The sequence below is a fragment of the Lithobates pipiens genome, unplaced genomic scaffold (genome assembly GCF_037356315.1).
Source record: "Lithobates pipiens isolate NorthernLeopardFrog02 unplaced genomic scaffold, aLitPip1_a1.2 Scaffold_16, whole genome shotgun sequence".
Taxonomy (NCBI): domain Eukaryota; kingdom Metazoa; phylum Chordata; class Amphibia; order Anura; family Ranidae; genus Lithobates; species Lithobates pipiens.
This window is the reverse complement of record NW_027507748.1, coordinates 451,691,361-451,708,297: the sequence shown is the minus strand read 5'-3', so window position 1 is coordinate 451,708,297 and position 16,937 is coordinate 451,691,361. Positions and strand designations below refer to the sequence as shown.

The 16,937-nt window shown below is 41.8% G+C and overlaps 1 protein-coding gene across 1 annotated transcript in view; it reads right to left on the bottom strand.

Annotated features, from left to right (window-relative positions):
* The window catches only part of RP2 (RP2 activator of ARL3 GTPase), a 39,062-nt gene that overhangs the window by 18,697 nt on the left and 3,428 nt on the right, over positions 1-16,937 (bottom strand). The window contains exon 2 of the mRNA XM_077482801.1: positions 176-841. Coding sequence (XP_077338927.1) covers positions 176-841 — 666 coding nt within the window. The remainder of the gene's footprint in view (positions 1-175; positions 842-16,937) is intronic.

The following is a 16,937-nucleotide window of genomic DNA, read 5'->3' as shown; positions in this document are numbered from 1 at the left end:
TATATATATATTGTAACATGTCAGGAACGTATTTGTGCTGACATGCAGTGTCTCGCCTTGCCCAAAATGTTTGCATAAATATCCAAGCTGCCAAACTAGTTGGCATTTCCCCGAGATACTTTAGTATCAATGCAAGAAACTCTAGGAGCTTTTCTAGGTAAAACTTCCTCATTACCTCATCAATCATCTTTCTGGCATTGGCTATGGTGTAATCTCCAGCAAAGAAAACCACCAAGCAGGACTCATCACTTGTTTTCGGACGCTGTCCCCAAGTGACTGGCACTATGCTCCGGTTACTATCTGTAGAAATTCGTACTGCTTTCAGTTCCTCTGAGTCAGGAAGGGGCACACAATCTTGCACTGCAGTGTTACTTGCAAGAAGACTCCAATTTGTCTCTCCGGACACGGGGGTGAAGTCGTGGATGTTGCTCCATGTGTTGTTGAAGATGCTCAGCCCTGCATCTTTGAACTGCGCTGCTAGTTCTGGGTAGTAGAACTGGAAACATCCAAACTTCATTCCAGTGGAGGATTCTATGATTGGCTGTGTGGCGCAGCATAAAAATATATCCATTTTCCTGCAGTCTCTAGTGCGGAACTGCTGACAGGCCACAATGCATTTGCAATCTTTACAGTCACGAAAGAACACGCTGCCCTTTACAGGCCCTAAGAAGATACGGCAGTTTGTACAGTCATCAATAGTGATGGTTGCAGAATGGTCAAGTATATAGATGTTGCAGTTCTCACATTCCTGTATTACAAATTGTTGGCCTGCGACTTTATCTGGCAACCGTCCTACTGTCTGGTCCTTTAAGCCATTAAACATGTAGTCCTTTGGATCTACCTGTGATGTAAAAAGACAAACATCAGTGCAATGTTATTATTCGTAAAATATATATTCAATGCAACTTAGAATATATGCAGTTTTGTCAAAGTATGCGCATTTGTCCTATATATGTTCCAGCTGAACACCAGGTAAACATCTAAATAAACAAAATCACTGAAATGCACATTGATCACCTAGAGAGGATTGTTTTTTCCCCAACAAGTGTGGTATACTTACAGGTTCTGTCCCTCTACTAGCTTTGATTGGACAGTGAAAAGGCGAAGCCGCAGACTCAGCTGTCTCTCAGCTGGTCACGCTGCTTTTCCTCTTGTTTTGCACAAGGCTGACCAACTTAAAAAGTGTTACTAAACCCAGGACTAAGGATGAGCTCAGGCGTGTTTGCATGGTCCACATGCAGAGCCCGCCAGGAAGTCGGCACATCACTGCGCTAATCACAGGCAGTTAGACATTGCCCCGATGTGCAGCTGCAGAGATCGGGCAATGTCTCACTGCCTGCGATTAGTGCAGCGCTGCGCCGACTTCCAGGTGGGCTCTGCACGTGGAATATGCAAACACGCCTGAGCTCATCCCTACCCAGGACCCTGCATTCACTATATCTGGTCTCCCAGTACACAGAAATGCAATTGCAGTAAAACCTTGAATTGCGAGCATAATTTGTTCTGGAAACGTGCTTGTAATCCAAAGCACTCGTATATCAAAGTGAATTTCCCCATAAGAAATAGAGATGTTTTTTGGGCACTTAAAGAGGGATTCCACCAAAAAAAAAAAAATATATATTAAAAGCCAGCAGCTATAAATACTACAGCTGCTGATTTTTAATAAATGGACACTCACCTGTCCCGGGATCGAGCGATGCCGGCAGCCAAGGCCCATCGATCGCTCGGCTCTCGGCTGCTGTAGTCACCATTCTAGGTGAGGGAATCAGGAAGTGAAGCGAATCGGCTTCACTTCCCGGTTCCCTACTGCGCATGCGCGAGCTGCGCAATAGGAAATCTCCGCGCTGTCACTGGGACCCGTGTGTGTCCCAGCAGACAGCGCGGCAGGGCAGGAAATGGCGTAGACTCCCACGGGAGTCTATGCCCGGAAGTGGGTGAAAATACCTGTCTTTGACAGGTATCTGCACCCCCCTCCCCCCTGAAAGGTGTCAATTGTGACACCGGAGGGGGGGGGGGGGATCCGATCAGCGGAGGTTCCACTTTAGGGTGGAATCCCGCTTTAAGTATCTTTTCTGCTTGAAAGCTCCTCTCAAAAAACACGAGTTTGGTGGGTTTTCTTCTGCCTGTAAACTCCTGAAAAAGCCATAGTGTGCATGAATACATTGGCTAACAGAGGGGAGTTTCCAGGCAGAGAAAACAACAGCTCAAAAGCCTGTAGGAGTCGCTTCTTTGAGCTGCAGTGTGCATGAGTCCTTAACCACAGACCAAGCCAATTTTTGGACACTTCTTGTTTACAAGTTAAAAATCAGTATTTTTTTGCTAGAAAATAACTTGGAACCTCCAAGTATATTATAATAAATATATATAATTTTTTTTAGCAAAGATTCTGGAGAATAAATTGGCAGTCGTTGCAATATTTTATGTCACACGGCATTTGCGCAGAGGTCTTTCAAACACAATTTTTTTGGGAAAAAATAATATTTTTTCAAATTAAAAAAAAAAGAAGAAAAAGCAGTAAAGTTAGCACAGTTTTTTGTATATTGTGAAAGAGGATGTTACGCCAAGTAAATAGATTGCAAACATGTTACGGTTGAAAATTGTGCACACTCGTGGAATGGTAACAAACAACGGCACTTAAAAATCTCCATAGGTAACACTTTAAAAAAATGTTAACGATTACCAGGTTAGAGTTATAGAGGAGGTCTTGTGCTAGAATTATTGCTCACACTCTGACAATTGTGGAGATGCCTCACATGTTCAATTTGAACACCGATTACATTTGCGGGAGCGACTTACATATGCGGTTTACTTGCTGTGCGAGTACGCAGGGACGAGGGTGCTTTAAATATGTGTGTGTGTGTGTTTCTTATTTTTTAACACGGTCACTTTAAAAAAAAAAAAAGTTAAATATCACTTTTACTGTGGTCACAAGGCCCGTAAACATTGTCGCAGAAATAGGCTACTCTTTATGGAAGGATCGGGGAGTCTAAAAGATCACAAATACCTTCTTTTCACTTCAAAAGTATTCAGATCACCAAAATCGGTGATTACGAACACTGTAATTTCTTTAAATCAGAGCTATTGGAAGCTAAGTAAAGTGCCGGAAGTGCCGTTGTGATGTCGCTTCTGGAATTTTACGATGGAGACCCGATTGAAGCCAAATCAGGCTTCATTCAGGTGACAGCCCAGCCGGGCGGTCGTGCTGAAACATGGATCGGGTCTCCCGGTGGGACGGGATGTTAGGTAAGAGTGGCGGACAATGGCAGGAGGGGGGGGGGGGGGGTTGGGGGAACTGCCTGGGATAGCGGCTGAGCTGTTTCCAACCAAATCGGCTGTTATCACCAGAAGACTGACCACCTGTTCCGTTAAAACGGTATCAGGGTAGAGCCTGCAGGCTCTACCCCGATAAATCCTCTTCCTCAAGCAGACATACCAGAATGGGGATTTATGTGAAGTGGCTAAAGTTTATGGGCACAAGTCGGAAAGATGTTGCATTGAAATAGTACAGGAAACTTTTCTAAAGTCAGAGTGACTTCAGTAGTGCAAATGAAGACCACTCTAATTGACCAACGTGGGATTTCACATGTCACACGACTTGGAGTGTCACAATCCACAGTCCATATTCCCATCATACATGTTCCTGGAATAAGCTCTAAAAGTATCGGGTGCTGTAGTGACAGGCAGCTGTATACTGGAACCCATGCGATATGTAGATATTTGCCAACACACCAAGGATCATCTTCACATCAGGCATGCGATAACAAAATTAAAGATCTTAGGTGTGCTGGCAAATATCTACATATTGGACTCTCACAAGTCGGATCCAAAGATACTTGTATTGCAAGCCCTCGCTAGTTTACCAAGGTAAAATTTATTAAAAAATAATAATTGCTGCTCTTGTAAAACACTCGCAGACCAAGTTACTCACAAACCAAGGTTTTACTATATATTATTAGGAAATATAAACTGTGTAAAGAGGTTAGTGTGTGTGACCCCCTGGATGGATGCACCACACAATCAGGCACAGCAAACAGCTTTTGTAGGTGAAAAAAAAACCAAAGGAGCTGTTTATTTATACTATATACAGTGAAAAATATAACAGCAAAACAAAAAAACAGGAAACCAAATCCTGGTCAGCTTGACAGCTTACTACACACGTAGACTCCTCATCTAACTAGGTACAGCCTGGTGCTGCCCCAGTCCCTATCTCTCCGTTTTTTGTGTTTGCCAAACAGGCGTTGACTCACCACACAGGACAGATGCCACACTCCCCAGTCTACACAAACACAGAACTGGTTACAGGATAGAGCATCTCCCTAAGCATTCTGGGGGTTTTTGTAGAGGTCTTAATGAGCCCACTTCAGCTGGGCTCATTAACTCTTCCCCTGCAGGACTCCCAGCACTCCCTCTAGTGGTATAAGTTGGCATAAAGCCTGAGTGTAGGGCATACATATCTTCCATCCTGGATGCAACCATGCGATTTTACCTTGCCTGCTGTCATAACTGCTAAATACCTTTTCTCATCAGCAGCAGGTAGCAGTCTTGTAACATCTAACAGCACTTGATAAAGCTCGTAGAAGGAGTTTTCATTCTCCACTATTCTATAAGGCTACATGATCCCTGACCCTCTGTCTGGACAGTGCTGATTTGCCCTGTGCTAAAAACATGCCCCCTCCCAAAACAAAAATAAACTCTAGCAATGGAGGGGCGTGGCCTGCGAGCGCATGGAGTAGGACGCATCTCACGGAGCTCCGCTCGGTTATCCCGCTATCCGCACCATCCTGCAAACTATAGCCGGCAAATACTCGCGCTACTTACCTGACTGCCTTCCCGGCAAGCTAAACACTATGTCGCCGTCGAAATCACAGAAAACAGAAAACGGGACTTCATCCGCTGATGAAGTCCCGTTTAGGACGATACGCATGCGGGAGGACCCTGGAATGTCACTGCAACCACCTTACTGCATTGTTTAAGTGAACTTTGTTCATCCATGCTTATAATCCAGCAGTAGTTGTAGTGCTCTGTATGTGAGTACCTGTCTTTTGGAAATAAAATTAGTTTTTATTATCTATACAGTCTGCACTATATATTTTTCTATTTTATAATGTCCATGTGGGGAGTTAGAGCCATCATTGATGACAACGCTGTGATATCCAAGGAGCTGAGTTACACCTTTATGATCCACCTGAATCCTGGTATATGACCACTGGCAGTGGTGAATGCTCCATTTGACCTATCTGTTCAGTCAGGCCGCGTACACACGCGCGGACTGTTCGCCCAACCTTGTCCGCTGAACAGTGTTTGGGCGGACAGTCCGCTCGTGTGTGGGGCTTCAGCGGACAGTTTCAGCGGACAGTTGGCCGAACAAGGTCTTACGGAAATTCCGAAAAACTGTCCGCTGAAACAAGGTTTCAGCGGACTGTTCGCTCGTGTGTAGGCTTGTTCGGCCAACTAAGTCTCGCGCATGCTCAGAAAGGATTTCCACGTCAGAAGGTTGCATTGCAGTGTATAGGACGTCGTATTTTTCGTCCCGTCGTATGTGCCGTTCACGTCATCGCGCACGGTTTCAGCAAACTGTTCGTCCGTCGTGTGTGGCCATGTCCGTCCATGCTAAGTTTGAGCGGACTGTTCGCTCAAACTGTTGGACGGACAAAGTTGGGCCAACAGTCCGCGCGTGTGTACGCGGCCTCAGGGGGTCAATTCTTTACGGTGAGCGGTTTGGCTGTCTGGTGGTGGGAGCACCTGTTTTCTGGTGATTAAGGATATCAGTATGCATTCTATCCACTGAAAAGAATGAAGGATTGTCGATCAGTAACATCATAGACTGTTCATTCACTTTGTATCATTTTCCTTTTTAAGTTGTTGTTTATCTTGAGAGACTTTATATAGTACTAATAGGGGGGTTTGTTTCAGCGCTGCACTGCTCTGTTTATGATGGAACAAAATCTTATGCAGGATCCTTGGCCCGCTAATGCTAATCTTAGGCCGCGTACACACGGGAGGACTGTCTGTCCAACTTAGTCCGCTGAAACGTGTTTCAGCGGACAGTCCGCTCGTGTGTGGGCTTCAGCGGACTTTTTCAGCGGACAGTCTGGTGGACTAAGTCTTTCGGAATTTCCGTAATATTGTCCGTCCAACTTTGGTTTCAGCGGACAGTCCACTCGTGAGTAGGCTAGTTGGATGGACTAAGTATGGCGCATGCTCAGAAAGGATTTACACGGCCGAAGGTTGCATTGCAGTGTATTAGACGTCGTATTTCTAGTCCCGTCATACGTGCTGTACACGTCATCGCGCAAGCTTTCAGCAGACTGTCTGTTCATCGTGTGTGGTCAAGTCTGTTCATTCAAAAGTAGGACGGACTGTCTGTCGGATTGTCTGACGGACTTAGTTGGCCAGACAGTCCGCCCGTGTGTACGTGGCCTTAGGCTTCAAACTAGAGTGGTAGAAACCATACAATATGAAAAGGCCAAACGAAAGCAATTTTTTCTTCGGCAATCGTTTTTTGAACATGGGGAAAAGGCGGGCAAACTGCTATCATACCGGTCCTGTGGGGAGGATAGACCCCTGGTGGTTATCTCCTTGCGCAGCCGGGAGGCACTCTGGTGACGGACCCGCCGGAGGTGACACTTAAAGAGCAGCTGCACCTAAAAAAAAAAATATTAAATGCCAGCAGCTACTAATATTGCAGCTGCTGACTTTTAATAATATCACACTTACCTGTCCCAGGTTCCAGTGATGTCGGCGGCAGATGACGAGCGATCGCTTGTCTCGCTGCAGCCACCGCCGCCATCCTCTGTCAGGGAATCGGGAAGTGAAGCATGAGGGCTTCACTGCCCGGTTCCCTACTGCGCATGCGCGAGTTGCGCTGCGCTTCTCTTATGGTCCCCCGCTGTGTCTCTGGGAACTGTGCGTTTCCCAGAACACAACGGGGGGGGGGGCGGAGCGATGCGGGGGTCTGCCGCGGTCTGGCCGGAAGTGGGTGCAGTTACCTGGATTATCCAGGTAACTGCACCCCCCTCCCCCCCGAAAGGTGCCGATTGTGGCACCGGAGGGGGGGAGGGATAATACTAGCGGAACTTCCCCTTTAGGGTGAAGAACCGCTTTAAGTTCAGGAATTTTTTTCTGAGTTATACTCGTCCACAGTCCCCCCGGATGGCGGTATGTACAACAACAGGGGCTGCCAAGCCAAGTATCATAAAGTATGGGACAAATGGTTAAATGATGCAGACTCATGCGGGTAGACAAGTGATGTATATGCTGCCATGGATCAGTTGGTTAGAACTGGGCTATATTCCTCATTTCCTTGTCTGATGCATATGAATTGCCCTCTTATGGGGTCACCATTGATTGATGTATGATGTGTTGCAATGTTATACCATGTTGCCTGTGCTGTTCATTATTGTATGTTCATGTAATGTACACCGTGCTTTGACTGTCTGTACCATGGTTTAATTAATAAAAAAACGTTGTTATGAGAAAAAAAAAAAAAACCCTCTAGCAATACACACAAAATTGAGCATGTGCAGAGTGCCCCCAGGCAATCTGTACTAACAGGAGATGAATTGGGGGCAGTGGAAGAAGGGGCGGAACAGAGAAAACAAAACCAAACAGCCTTTTTTTTTGTTTTACACAATGCGTAGAATTAACCCCTTAGGCTCCACAGTGAGTTTAACAAGCATGCTTTACTGCATGTACAGACTGATTTTACAGTTGTGGGTTTAGCAACACTTTAAACCTAAGTACTTACGCTGCTTGTAATTAGAAAAAAAAAATACATAATGTTGTATCAATAAAGCAGAGCTGCTTGGAGTTAAAGCGGAGGTCCACCCTAAAGTGGACCTTCAGCTCATTGGAATCCTCCCCTCCTCCGGCGCCACAATTGGCACCTTTCAGGGGGGAGGGGGGGTGCAGGTACCTGTATAGTACAGCTATCTGCACCCACTTCCGGCGTAGATTCTGCAGAAGGTACGCCCCTTTCCGAAGGTCCCCCGCTGCCTCCTGGGAAACACACGGATCCCAGAGACAGCGGGGACCATCCTTATTGCGCAGCGCGACTCGCGCATGCGCAGTAGGGAACCGGGAAATGAAGCCGAAAGGCTCCACTTCCTGATTCCCATACCCAAGATGGCGGCGGCAGCACCCGAGAGACGATCGAGAGATCGGCTTCGGGTGCCGACATCGCGGGCGCGCCGGGCGGGTAAGTGTCATTATTTTTAAAGTCAGCAGCTGCAGTATTTGTAGCTGCTGGCTTTTAAAAAAAAAAAAAAAAACACGGCGGAACTCCCGGCGGACTCCCGCTTTTTACTCCGGCTTTAAGATTTTTCCTATGTACTACCATGGAGGAATATACATTGTTTAAAATTAACACAAACAAAAAGATCTCTATAAATATTCAATTATGCTCGAGTTAATGAAAACCTAAGGGTTATGGTATGGAGATTATGTGCCACAAACAAAAACACCTAATTTGTTTAAAATATTTAGGCAGTTTGTATGGTATTTCTTAAAAGTATTCTTATGTTTTATGCACTCGGTCAACAGAGAAAGGCGACATCTGAAAGTTTGAAAACTTGAGGTTTAGACACAAGAAAGCCACTATTGAGCAAGTTTGGCTGCCGACTTCCTTATATACACTCAGGTTAAAGCTATGGGAGCTCTGTAACAGCAGCTCTGTGTTTTGTGCTCAGTTTTAGCTTCCCCAATTGACTTACACAAAGACAACATTCACCAACTCAGAGTTGTGACTAGACCAGAAGCATTCCTTCATAACGGAAGATTATTCAAACATTGGACTAGATGAGATACAACACCGGGGAACAACAATATTCATGTTTTCTGGATATACATCGACCATTAACGTGTACATCACAATGTCCTTTGCTAGATGTTTAACACAATACAAAGCCTACATTTACACACCTAGATGCAAGAGATGATCTTCAGGGCAAAAAAAGTCAAGTGGAATAAGGAAAGCCATATTCAGCCTTAGGGCTGGCTCATTCAGATGGCAGATTACTGCAGTTCTCTGTGCAGAGCCACTGGCAAATGTGTGCCTTGGAGCTACATGCAGGCAGCCCATAAAAGTGGATGCACACACATCACCGACACGGACACAACTGCATGTCAAAGTTTGACATGTGGCAGGGGCTGGTGCATAGATATGAACACATCGCCTCTAAATTTGGATACATGCAACAGCTCCTGCAGACATGTGAACTGAATTATTATTATTTTTTTTTTTTTTAATTGTGAAAATTTGTAGTCATATTTTCTCTATAAGAGAAAAAAAAAAATTATATATATATATATATATATATATATATATATATATATATATATATATATATATATATATATATATATATATATATATATATATATATATACACACACACACACACACACACACACACACACACACACACAGTATCTTACAAAAGGCCCTCACATTTTTGTAAATATTTTATTTTATCTTTTCATGTGAAAACACTGAAGACATGACACTTTGCTACAAGTAGTGAGTGTACAGACTGTATAACAGCGTACATTTGCTGTCCCTTCAAAATAACTCAAACCACAGGCATTAAATTATAAAAGGAAGGGAATTTGGCACTGCTTACAACAAATATTTAAAAATCGTGTACAATTATAACTGCGGTGTCATATACAAAGGATTTTTTTTTTTTTTTTATGCGTAAATATCTAAAATCTCCTTATATCATAACTAAAAGTAAAAGCAAACTGAAAAAAAATAAAAGGAACTTGTGTCTGTTGTATACAGAAAAAAAAATATCAATATACAAGTCCAAACCTGTGATAAAGAACTATCCGCAATAAATGTCCATAATTCAAAAAAATCGTGGCTTGTGCAGAATCCAGGCGATTCTAGAATCTACAAGAACACCGGTAATTACTTACCGAAAATACACAAGAGAAAATCGAGAAACCTCTGGGTATCCCTATTATAAGTGGAATGAATACGCTTTTTTCCCCCCCAGACTAGGAGACTACCTTGACCAGTTTTTGAAACCCTTAGTACTCAAAGGGAAATCATACCTTAGGGACAGCATGCAATTTAGAAATGAACTCCAAAATGTTACAGGGGTTGCAAATGGTCCTCTTGCCACTATAGATGTCAACTCATTGTACACCAGTATGATACAAAAAGATGGTTTGGAAGGAGTTGAGAAAGCACTACACGAAAACACTGGCAGGAATAGATTGGGTTCATCCCTGAAGGACTTAAAATGGCAATGGAAAGCAATTCTTTCTGGTATAAAAAGGAGCTACTATGTTCAGACAAGGGGTGTGGCCATGGGGGCACGTAATGCCCCCAGTGTGGCCAACCTCTTTATGAACATGTGGGAAGAAAAATATCTATGGAAAAAGACTATCAGAAATCAAATTCTGTAGGAGGTATATAGACGATCTAATCACCTTGTGGGAGGAAACGACCGAATCCTTCCAAAAATGCCTGGGTGAAATGAACCAGAAAAAATATGGGATCCTTTTTACCGGTAGCAGTGATCAACAGCAGATAGATTATCTAGATTTGCAAATTTTCAAGAAAAACCGTGAACTACACACCAAAACATTTTTTAAAGCGTCAGATCATAACGGTTATATACCGACCTCAACTGGCACGGTGGAAAGAAAATCTCCCTAATAAGGGCTGGCTGGTGAGAATGCGGAAAAACTGTCACACTCTAGAAGACTTTGATGTACAAGCCAACATTCTAAATCAAGAAATTTGAAGATAAGGGCTACTGGAAAGAGACCTTGACTAATTTGAAGGTTGAAGTATTGAATGAGTCAAAATTACTGATGAAAATTAAGAATACAAATTCCCATACGGACATAGCTTGTTACCGGTTTTAATAGACAATACCAGTCAATTGAATATATTATCAGGAAATATTGGCCTATTTTGAAGTCAGATAGGGTTCTATCCAAAATTCTTCCCAAAAAAACAAAAACAAGATTTGTGTACAAAAGAGCTCACACTCAAACCATTTTCTCCATAACATTGACCCTCCAAAAACCGTGCAAATTATTTTCAGAAATGAAAGGGTTTTACAGATGCCAAAAATGCCTACCTTGTAGAGGTAAAAAAAAAAAAAAGAATTCTTCAGGTCTAAGACCAATAACAAAGAATACCAAATTAGGGAACTCATTACATTCACGTGACATATGTTATTGAGTATCCTTGCCGCTTATAGTATGTAGGCAGAACCACCATACCACTTTGTGTAAGGATTAGCAAACATATCAATAACATAAGGAAAGGCTTCCCCAAACATAATTTGTCAAGGCATTTTAAGGAAGTACACCAAAAAGGGACCCTACAGGGCTAATCTTTTACGGAATAGATCTAATTAAAGATCATTGGAGGGGCAACAAAAGGATACGGGTGTAATTTCTAAGGGCCTTTCTAATTTTAAGTTTCTTTCTTTTAATGTTAAAGAACATTCTCCATAGTTCCCTGGAATAGTTTAGGGAGTTTGTCAATGACTAGTTTGATGATGGGGTTATAAACACTGACACCCTTAGAACACTCTAGTCTACATTTTTATAATGCACATATAATTATATATATATATATATATATATATATATATATATATATATATATATATATATACATATATACACACACACACACACACACACACACACACACACACACGTATTTTATATATTTTTTATTTTTGATCACATTTTATATGAATGCAACCTTTGAAACATAATCTCATTATACTCTCTGAATATATCAATTTCATTTTTAAAATTACAATTTTTCATAAAGTTTTACCCAGTAATACCTGGTTTGTAATCTGGCAAGTGGAGGTGCATTGTCGCACTATTGATCTAGACCACTAAGGCACATGTCGTGATTTATTACATACTTGGTCCTTTGTACGAACAATATCCATGCTCTCCTTCACGATCAATATCTATCCTTTATGGTGGACTCTGTGATATATTAGGGACGTATTGTTACAGTAGAGACCCTTGTTTTTGTAATGTTTCTTAAAGTGGGATTTTGCTTAATAAGAAACAGCTGCAACAACACCTCCACCTGCTATATAAAAGACGTGGGGTGTGTCAAGATGGCTACACCCCAGACAAGTTCCAATGACGAAACGCAGAAGTTGGGACTTGGTACGCATTCACGGCACTTCCGGTTTTTGCGCTATGGTCTGTGGAACACACGCCATCCAGACCCTGGAAACTGTTCAAATGCCTATACCAATTTGGGCAATTGGAGCTCCTTTTTAAAAAGATTTTACTTTTGAAAAATAAATGTTGTTTATACTGGATTTATGCTACAAGTGCCCATTTCTACTATTAATTTTATGTGGACACCCTATTACATAAGCAACACCACGGAGCAGGAGGTCCTATTGATCATTGGGACACCAGGACAAGAGGCATATCTGACTACACGCTCTTTACCCCTGCAGGGGTAGGGCTTTCTGGTGAGTGCATAAAACAAAAGGGGGAGCACGGAAAAGTCACCTTTTTTCTCTGCACAGAAATTGTGATAAAGTGTCATCACCTGGATTCTACACGAGTCACGTTGGGATTTTTTGAATTATGTAATTTATCACAGATTTTGACTTTTATATTGGGTTGTTTTTTTATATTGGTTTTGATTTGTATTTTTATGTTACTTGATTTATTAAGGATTTTTTTTCAGGCATCATTTAATAGATACAACAGACACAAGTTCATATTTTTTTTCAGTTTGCTATTACTTTAGTTATGATATAAGATTTAGGATATTCACACATAAAAAAAAAAAAAAAAAAAAAACAATCATTTGTATATGGCAACACGATTTTTAAATATTTGTTGTAAGCAGCGCCAAATCCCTTACTTTTAGAATTAATTAATGGCTGTGTGTTGAGTTATTTTGAGGGGACAACAAATGTACACTGTTATACAAGCTGTGCACTCACTACTTTACATTGTAACAAAGTGTTATTTCTTCACTGTCACATGAAAAGATATAATAAAATATACTGTATATAAATAAGAGCGAGTGTCCATGGCAGGAAGTAAGCAGTAAAGATGTTGGTCAAGAATTCTATCATAGGACAAGTCATCACAAATTAAAAACAAAAAAAAATAATTAAGTTCTGCATTTTTTTTAAAGCAGCTACGTTACAGATTGCCGTTATGAATCACCTTTAAAAGCCTAAGTAACAAAAGAAAACCAAAAAAAAATAAAAAAAATAAAAAAAACAGCACAATTGTCTCGATTTGATATTAATCCGCTGTGTTCCTTGGGTTTTTGATGCCTGCTCCCCTTGAAATTTTTATCCTCTGAAACACAACCCCGATCACAGTAAACCTCTACAGCGGGATCTCCAAACTATGGCCCTCCACCCTCCAGCTGTTGCAAAACTATATGTCCCATGAGGCATTGTAAAACTCTGACATGCACAGACATGACTAGGCATGACGGGAGTTGTAGTTCTTGAACAACTGGAGGGCCATAGTTTGCAGACCCCTGTTCTAGAGCAAAGGAGGCTAAAAAGAAAAAGAAAAAAAGAAAATAAAAAAGAGATGAGGGAGTTGTGACGGGCACCGACTATGCCCGGCCTTTCCACCCACCCCCTCCATTCATAGTAGCCATACTACAGAATGTATGAATGAAACATGATCTATGAATGGAGGGGGCAGACCTTTTAATCAAGCGACCATCCTCCATTCATAGAAGCTGTAGAAGAATTCCACGCTTTACTATGGTTAGCCATCTGAGGGAGAACACTAAAACCAGGATCTCAGGAAGTGAAGGTTGTTCAACTGTGCCCATGACTTGCTGCTACAAGGCTAATTTAAAAAGAAAAATATTGAGATTTTGATTTTTGCTCGGAATTCTGCTTTACCCACTTGCTGACCGACTCACGCCGATATAGGTTAGCAAAGTGGCACAATGGTGCGCAAAACCACTTACCCGTACGTCACTCTGTCATCGGTAGCTAGTGGGCGCATGCCCGCGGGTCCCGTGGATTTTATGTCCGTCGGTGGCCTGCGATCGTGGCACTGAGAGGCAGAACGGGAGATGCCTTGGTAAACAAGGCATTTCCCTGTTCTGCCTAGCAACATGACAGGGATCTACTGCTTCCAGTCATGTTCTAGTGAGCCCAGCGCCCCTACAATTAGAGCAGTTAACCCCTTCCTTGCCAGTGACATTTACACGGTAATTAGTGCACTTTTATAGCAATGATTGCTGTATAAATGTCAATGATTCCAAAATAGTGTCAAAAGTGTCCGATCTGTCCGCCGCAATGTCGCGGTCACAATAAGAAAAAAAAACAAAAAAAAAAAAAAAAAAAAACAGATTGCCGCTACTACAAAGAAAAGAAAAAAATAAAAATAAAAAAAATGTAGAAAAATGCCATAAATCTATATCCTATATTGTAGACGCGATAACTTTTGCACAAACCAATCAATATATGCTTATTGTGTTTTTTTTTAACCAAAAATATGTACAAGAATACATATTGGCCTAAACTGAGGAAGAAATTCGTTTTTGTTTTGTTTTTTAGAGATTTTTGGGGGATATTTATTATAGCAAAAAGTGAAAAAAATTCTCTTTTTTTGTTTGAGTACAATGTTGCACGACCACGCAATTGTCAGTTAAAGAGACGCAGTGCAGTATCGCAAAAAATGGCTTGGTCAGGAAGGGGGTAAATCCTTCTGGGGCCTGAAGTAGGTAAAGTGTGTTGCCCCAACATGTCAGATTTCTGGTATGTGTCTGTTGTACTATGTACTTGTGCTAAAAAGTATAATTTTGTCCTTTCATTGCTTCCTTTGTGTGAAATACCTGGTGATCCTGCGAGTTTCCCTATTTTAAAAGGACCTTGCTAGGCATGGAAGCACATCCCATCATGATCAATTTTCTTATTTACATTCTACTTGATAGCACCGCCTGCCTGTACCCCATTGGTCAGCCAGACACCCCCCTGTACAGCTCATTACTGGGAAAATCAGTGTACTGCCATTTCTGATTATTTATAATATTCTGTAAATATACACACATACATCACCCAGGAACTAATTACCTCTAAGCAATACTAATTATTCTTATTAAAACATAAGAAAAAAAAAAAAAAAGACACAAATATATATTTTTTTTCTTTAGAGCGCAGTTCCTAAAACCTTTGTAGTTTGCAGAACTTTAACAGGATATGATTAGTGAGCATTTAAGTCACTATATATTCACTTCATTATTCAGGGAGGAACAATCTCTTTAAAAGCAGAACTGTAAAATGTAGCAACTTATTTTCCTGTAATCTAAAATAGGAAAGAAGTCAATGGGTCTTTTTGTGGAATATATTACAGAATTGATAGAGAGATTTTTTTTATATATTATACACACACACACACAGGATTGATCAAAATCTTTTTTTTTCGGTGCCGATACAATACCGATATTTCGGCAACCTCTCAGGACAATAGCTCATAATGTCTGCTGATATTCTGTACATGAAAAAATAAATTTAAAAAAGTACACATTTTTTTTTTTTTTAATCACTGTTGTTATTGCTGTCAAAAGGAATGCAAACATCCCTTGTGACAGTAGGCAGTGACAGGTACTCTTTATGGAGGGATTGGGGGTCTATAAGACCCCAAACCACTCCACTAGAAAGTATTCAAAACATCAAGATCTGCTTTTGAATAATTTCTATATATTTTTTTTAAACTGACACCTTTAAGATGCCAGTAATCTGAGAAGTGATGTCATGACGTTGCTTCCGGGTTACTAGATCCGAGACCCCAACGAAGCATTGGCTTTTTTCAGGTCTTCGGCCAGCCAGCGGGTGTGCCGGCTGGTTGCTTGGGCCTCCCGGTGGGACGGCGGAAGGAGATGGATGTCCCCGCCTGCTGTCTGTAATAAGAGCTGAGCGGCTGCTGAGCCACATCGGTTGTTATTACAATAAAGCCAACCGTCCGCTCTAAAGAACGGTACCGGGGTGATGCCTGCATCATACCAGTAAAACCCCTTGAAGCAATAATCGGTAATATCGGGCTAGTTTCTGACCAATACCGATTTTTCAGAAAATGCTGATGTCAGACTGCAATAATCAGCCTTACCGATAATCAGTCAATCCCTAACACACACACACCCACCCTTACACCTACATATACAAAGCCCTCAAATTTTCCATTAGCCATTTTGTGAGTGGAAAATTATTGCTGGCAAGCGTGGGGCTGCAAGCACCGCCAGCAGGCGGGGGTCGATTGGGAGCCATTCTCCCTGTGATTGCCGAGAGGAAGAGAGATGGGAGGAAAAGCCGGCAGGATCATCAGGGATTGTCTACTGTAATAGCTTTTATTTGAATGGTCAGGTTTTCTCAGAGCTCACTGTCACATGGTCCGCCTCCTCGCCCAGCATCTGATGGCAAGTAACCCTTAAAACCTGGCTAGCAGCTTAGGACTTGGAAAAAAAAAAAAAAAAAATTATATATATGATCTGAAAGAGGCTATGGATATAATGGTTATGTGTGCCTGTGCTATTAAGCAGAGCAGATTAAAACTTTTTTACCTTGTGCTCTATAAAAACAAGCAATTTATATGGCTTTCCATACATATTACAACCTGACTGTACAATTTCCTTTGGCTCCAACAACTACTACGTAGTACACAGATCTGCCTGACTGGATAGTTTTGAGGTCCTCATAGTTTGGAAAACCTACAGTTGGTTGTACAGTCAGACTGTAATATGCACGGCGACACTAATTATGGTATTCTCAGGTCTGGATCTCTACTGTGTCGTTTTAAAGCGATATCAAAATCTTGGTTATATATTTTTTTTTAGATAATAAACAGGTTATACTTATCAGCTCTGTGTAATGGTTTTGCCCAGAGCAGCTCGGATTCTCCTCCTCTCAGGTCCCATGCCGGAGCTCCCCCCCCTCATGCAG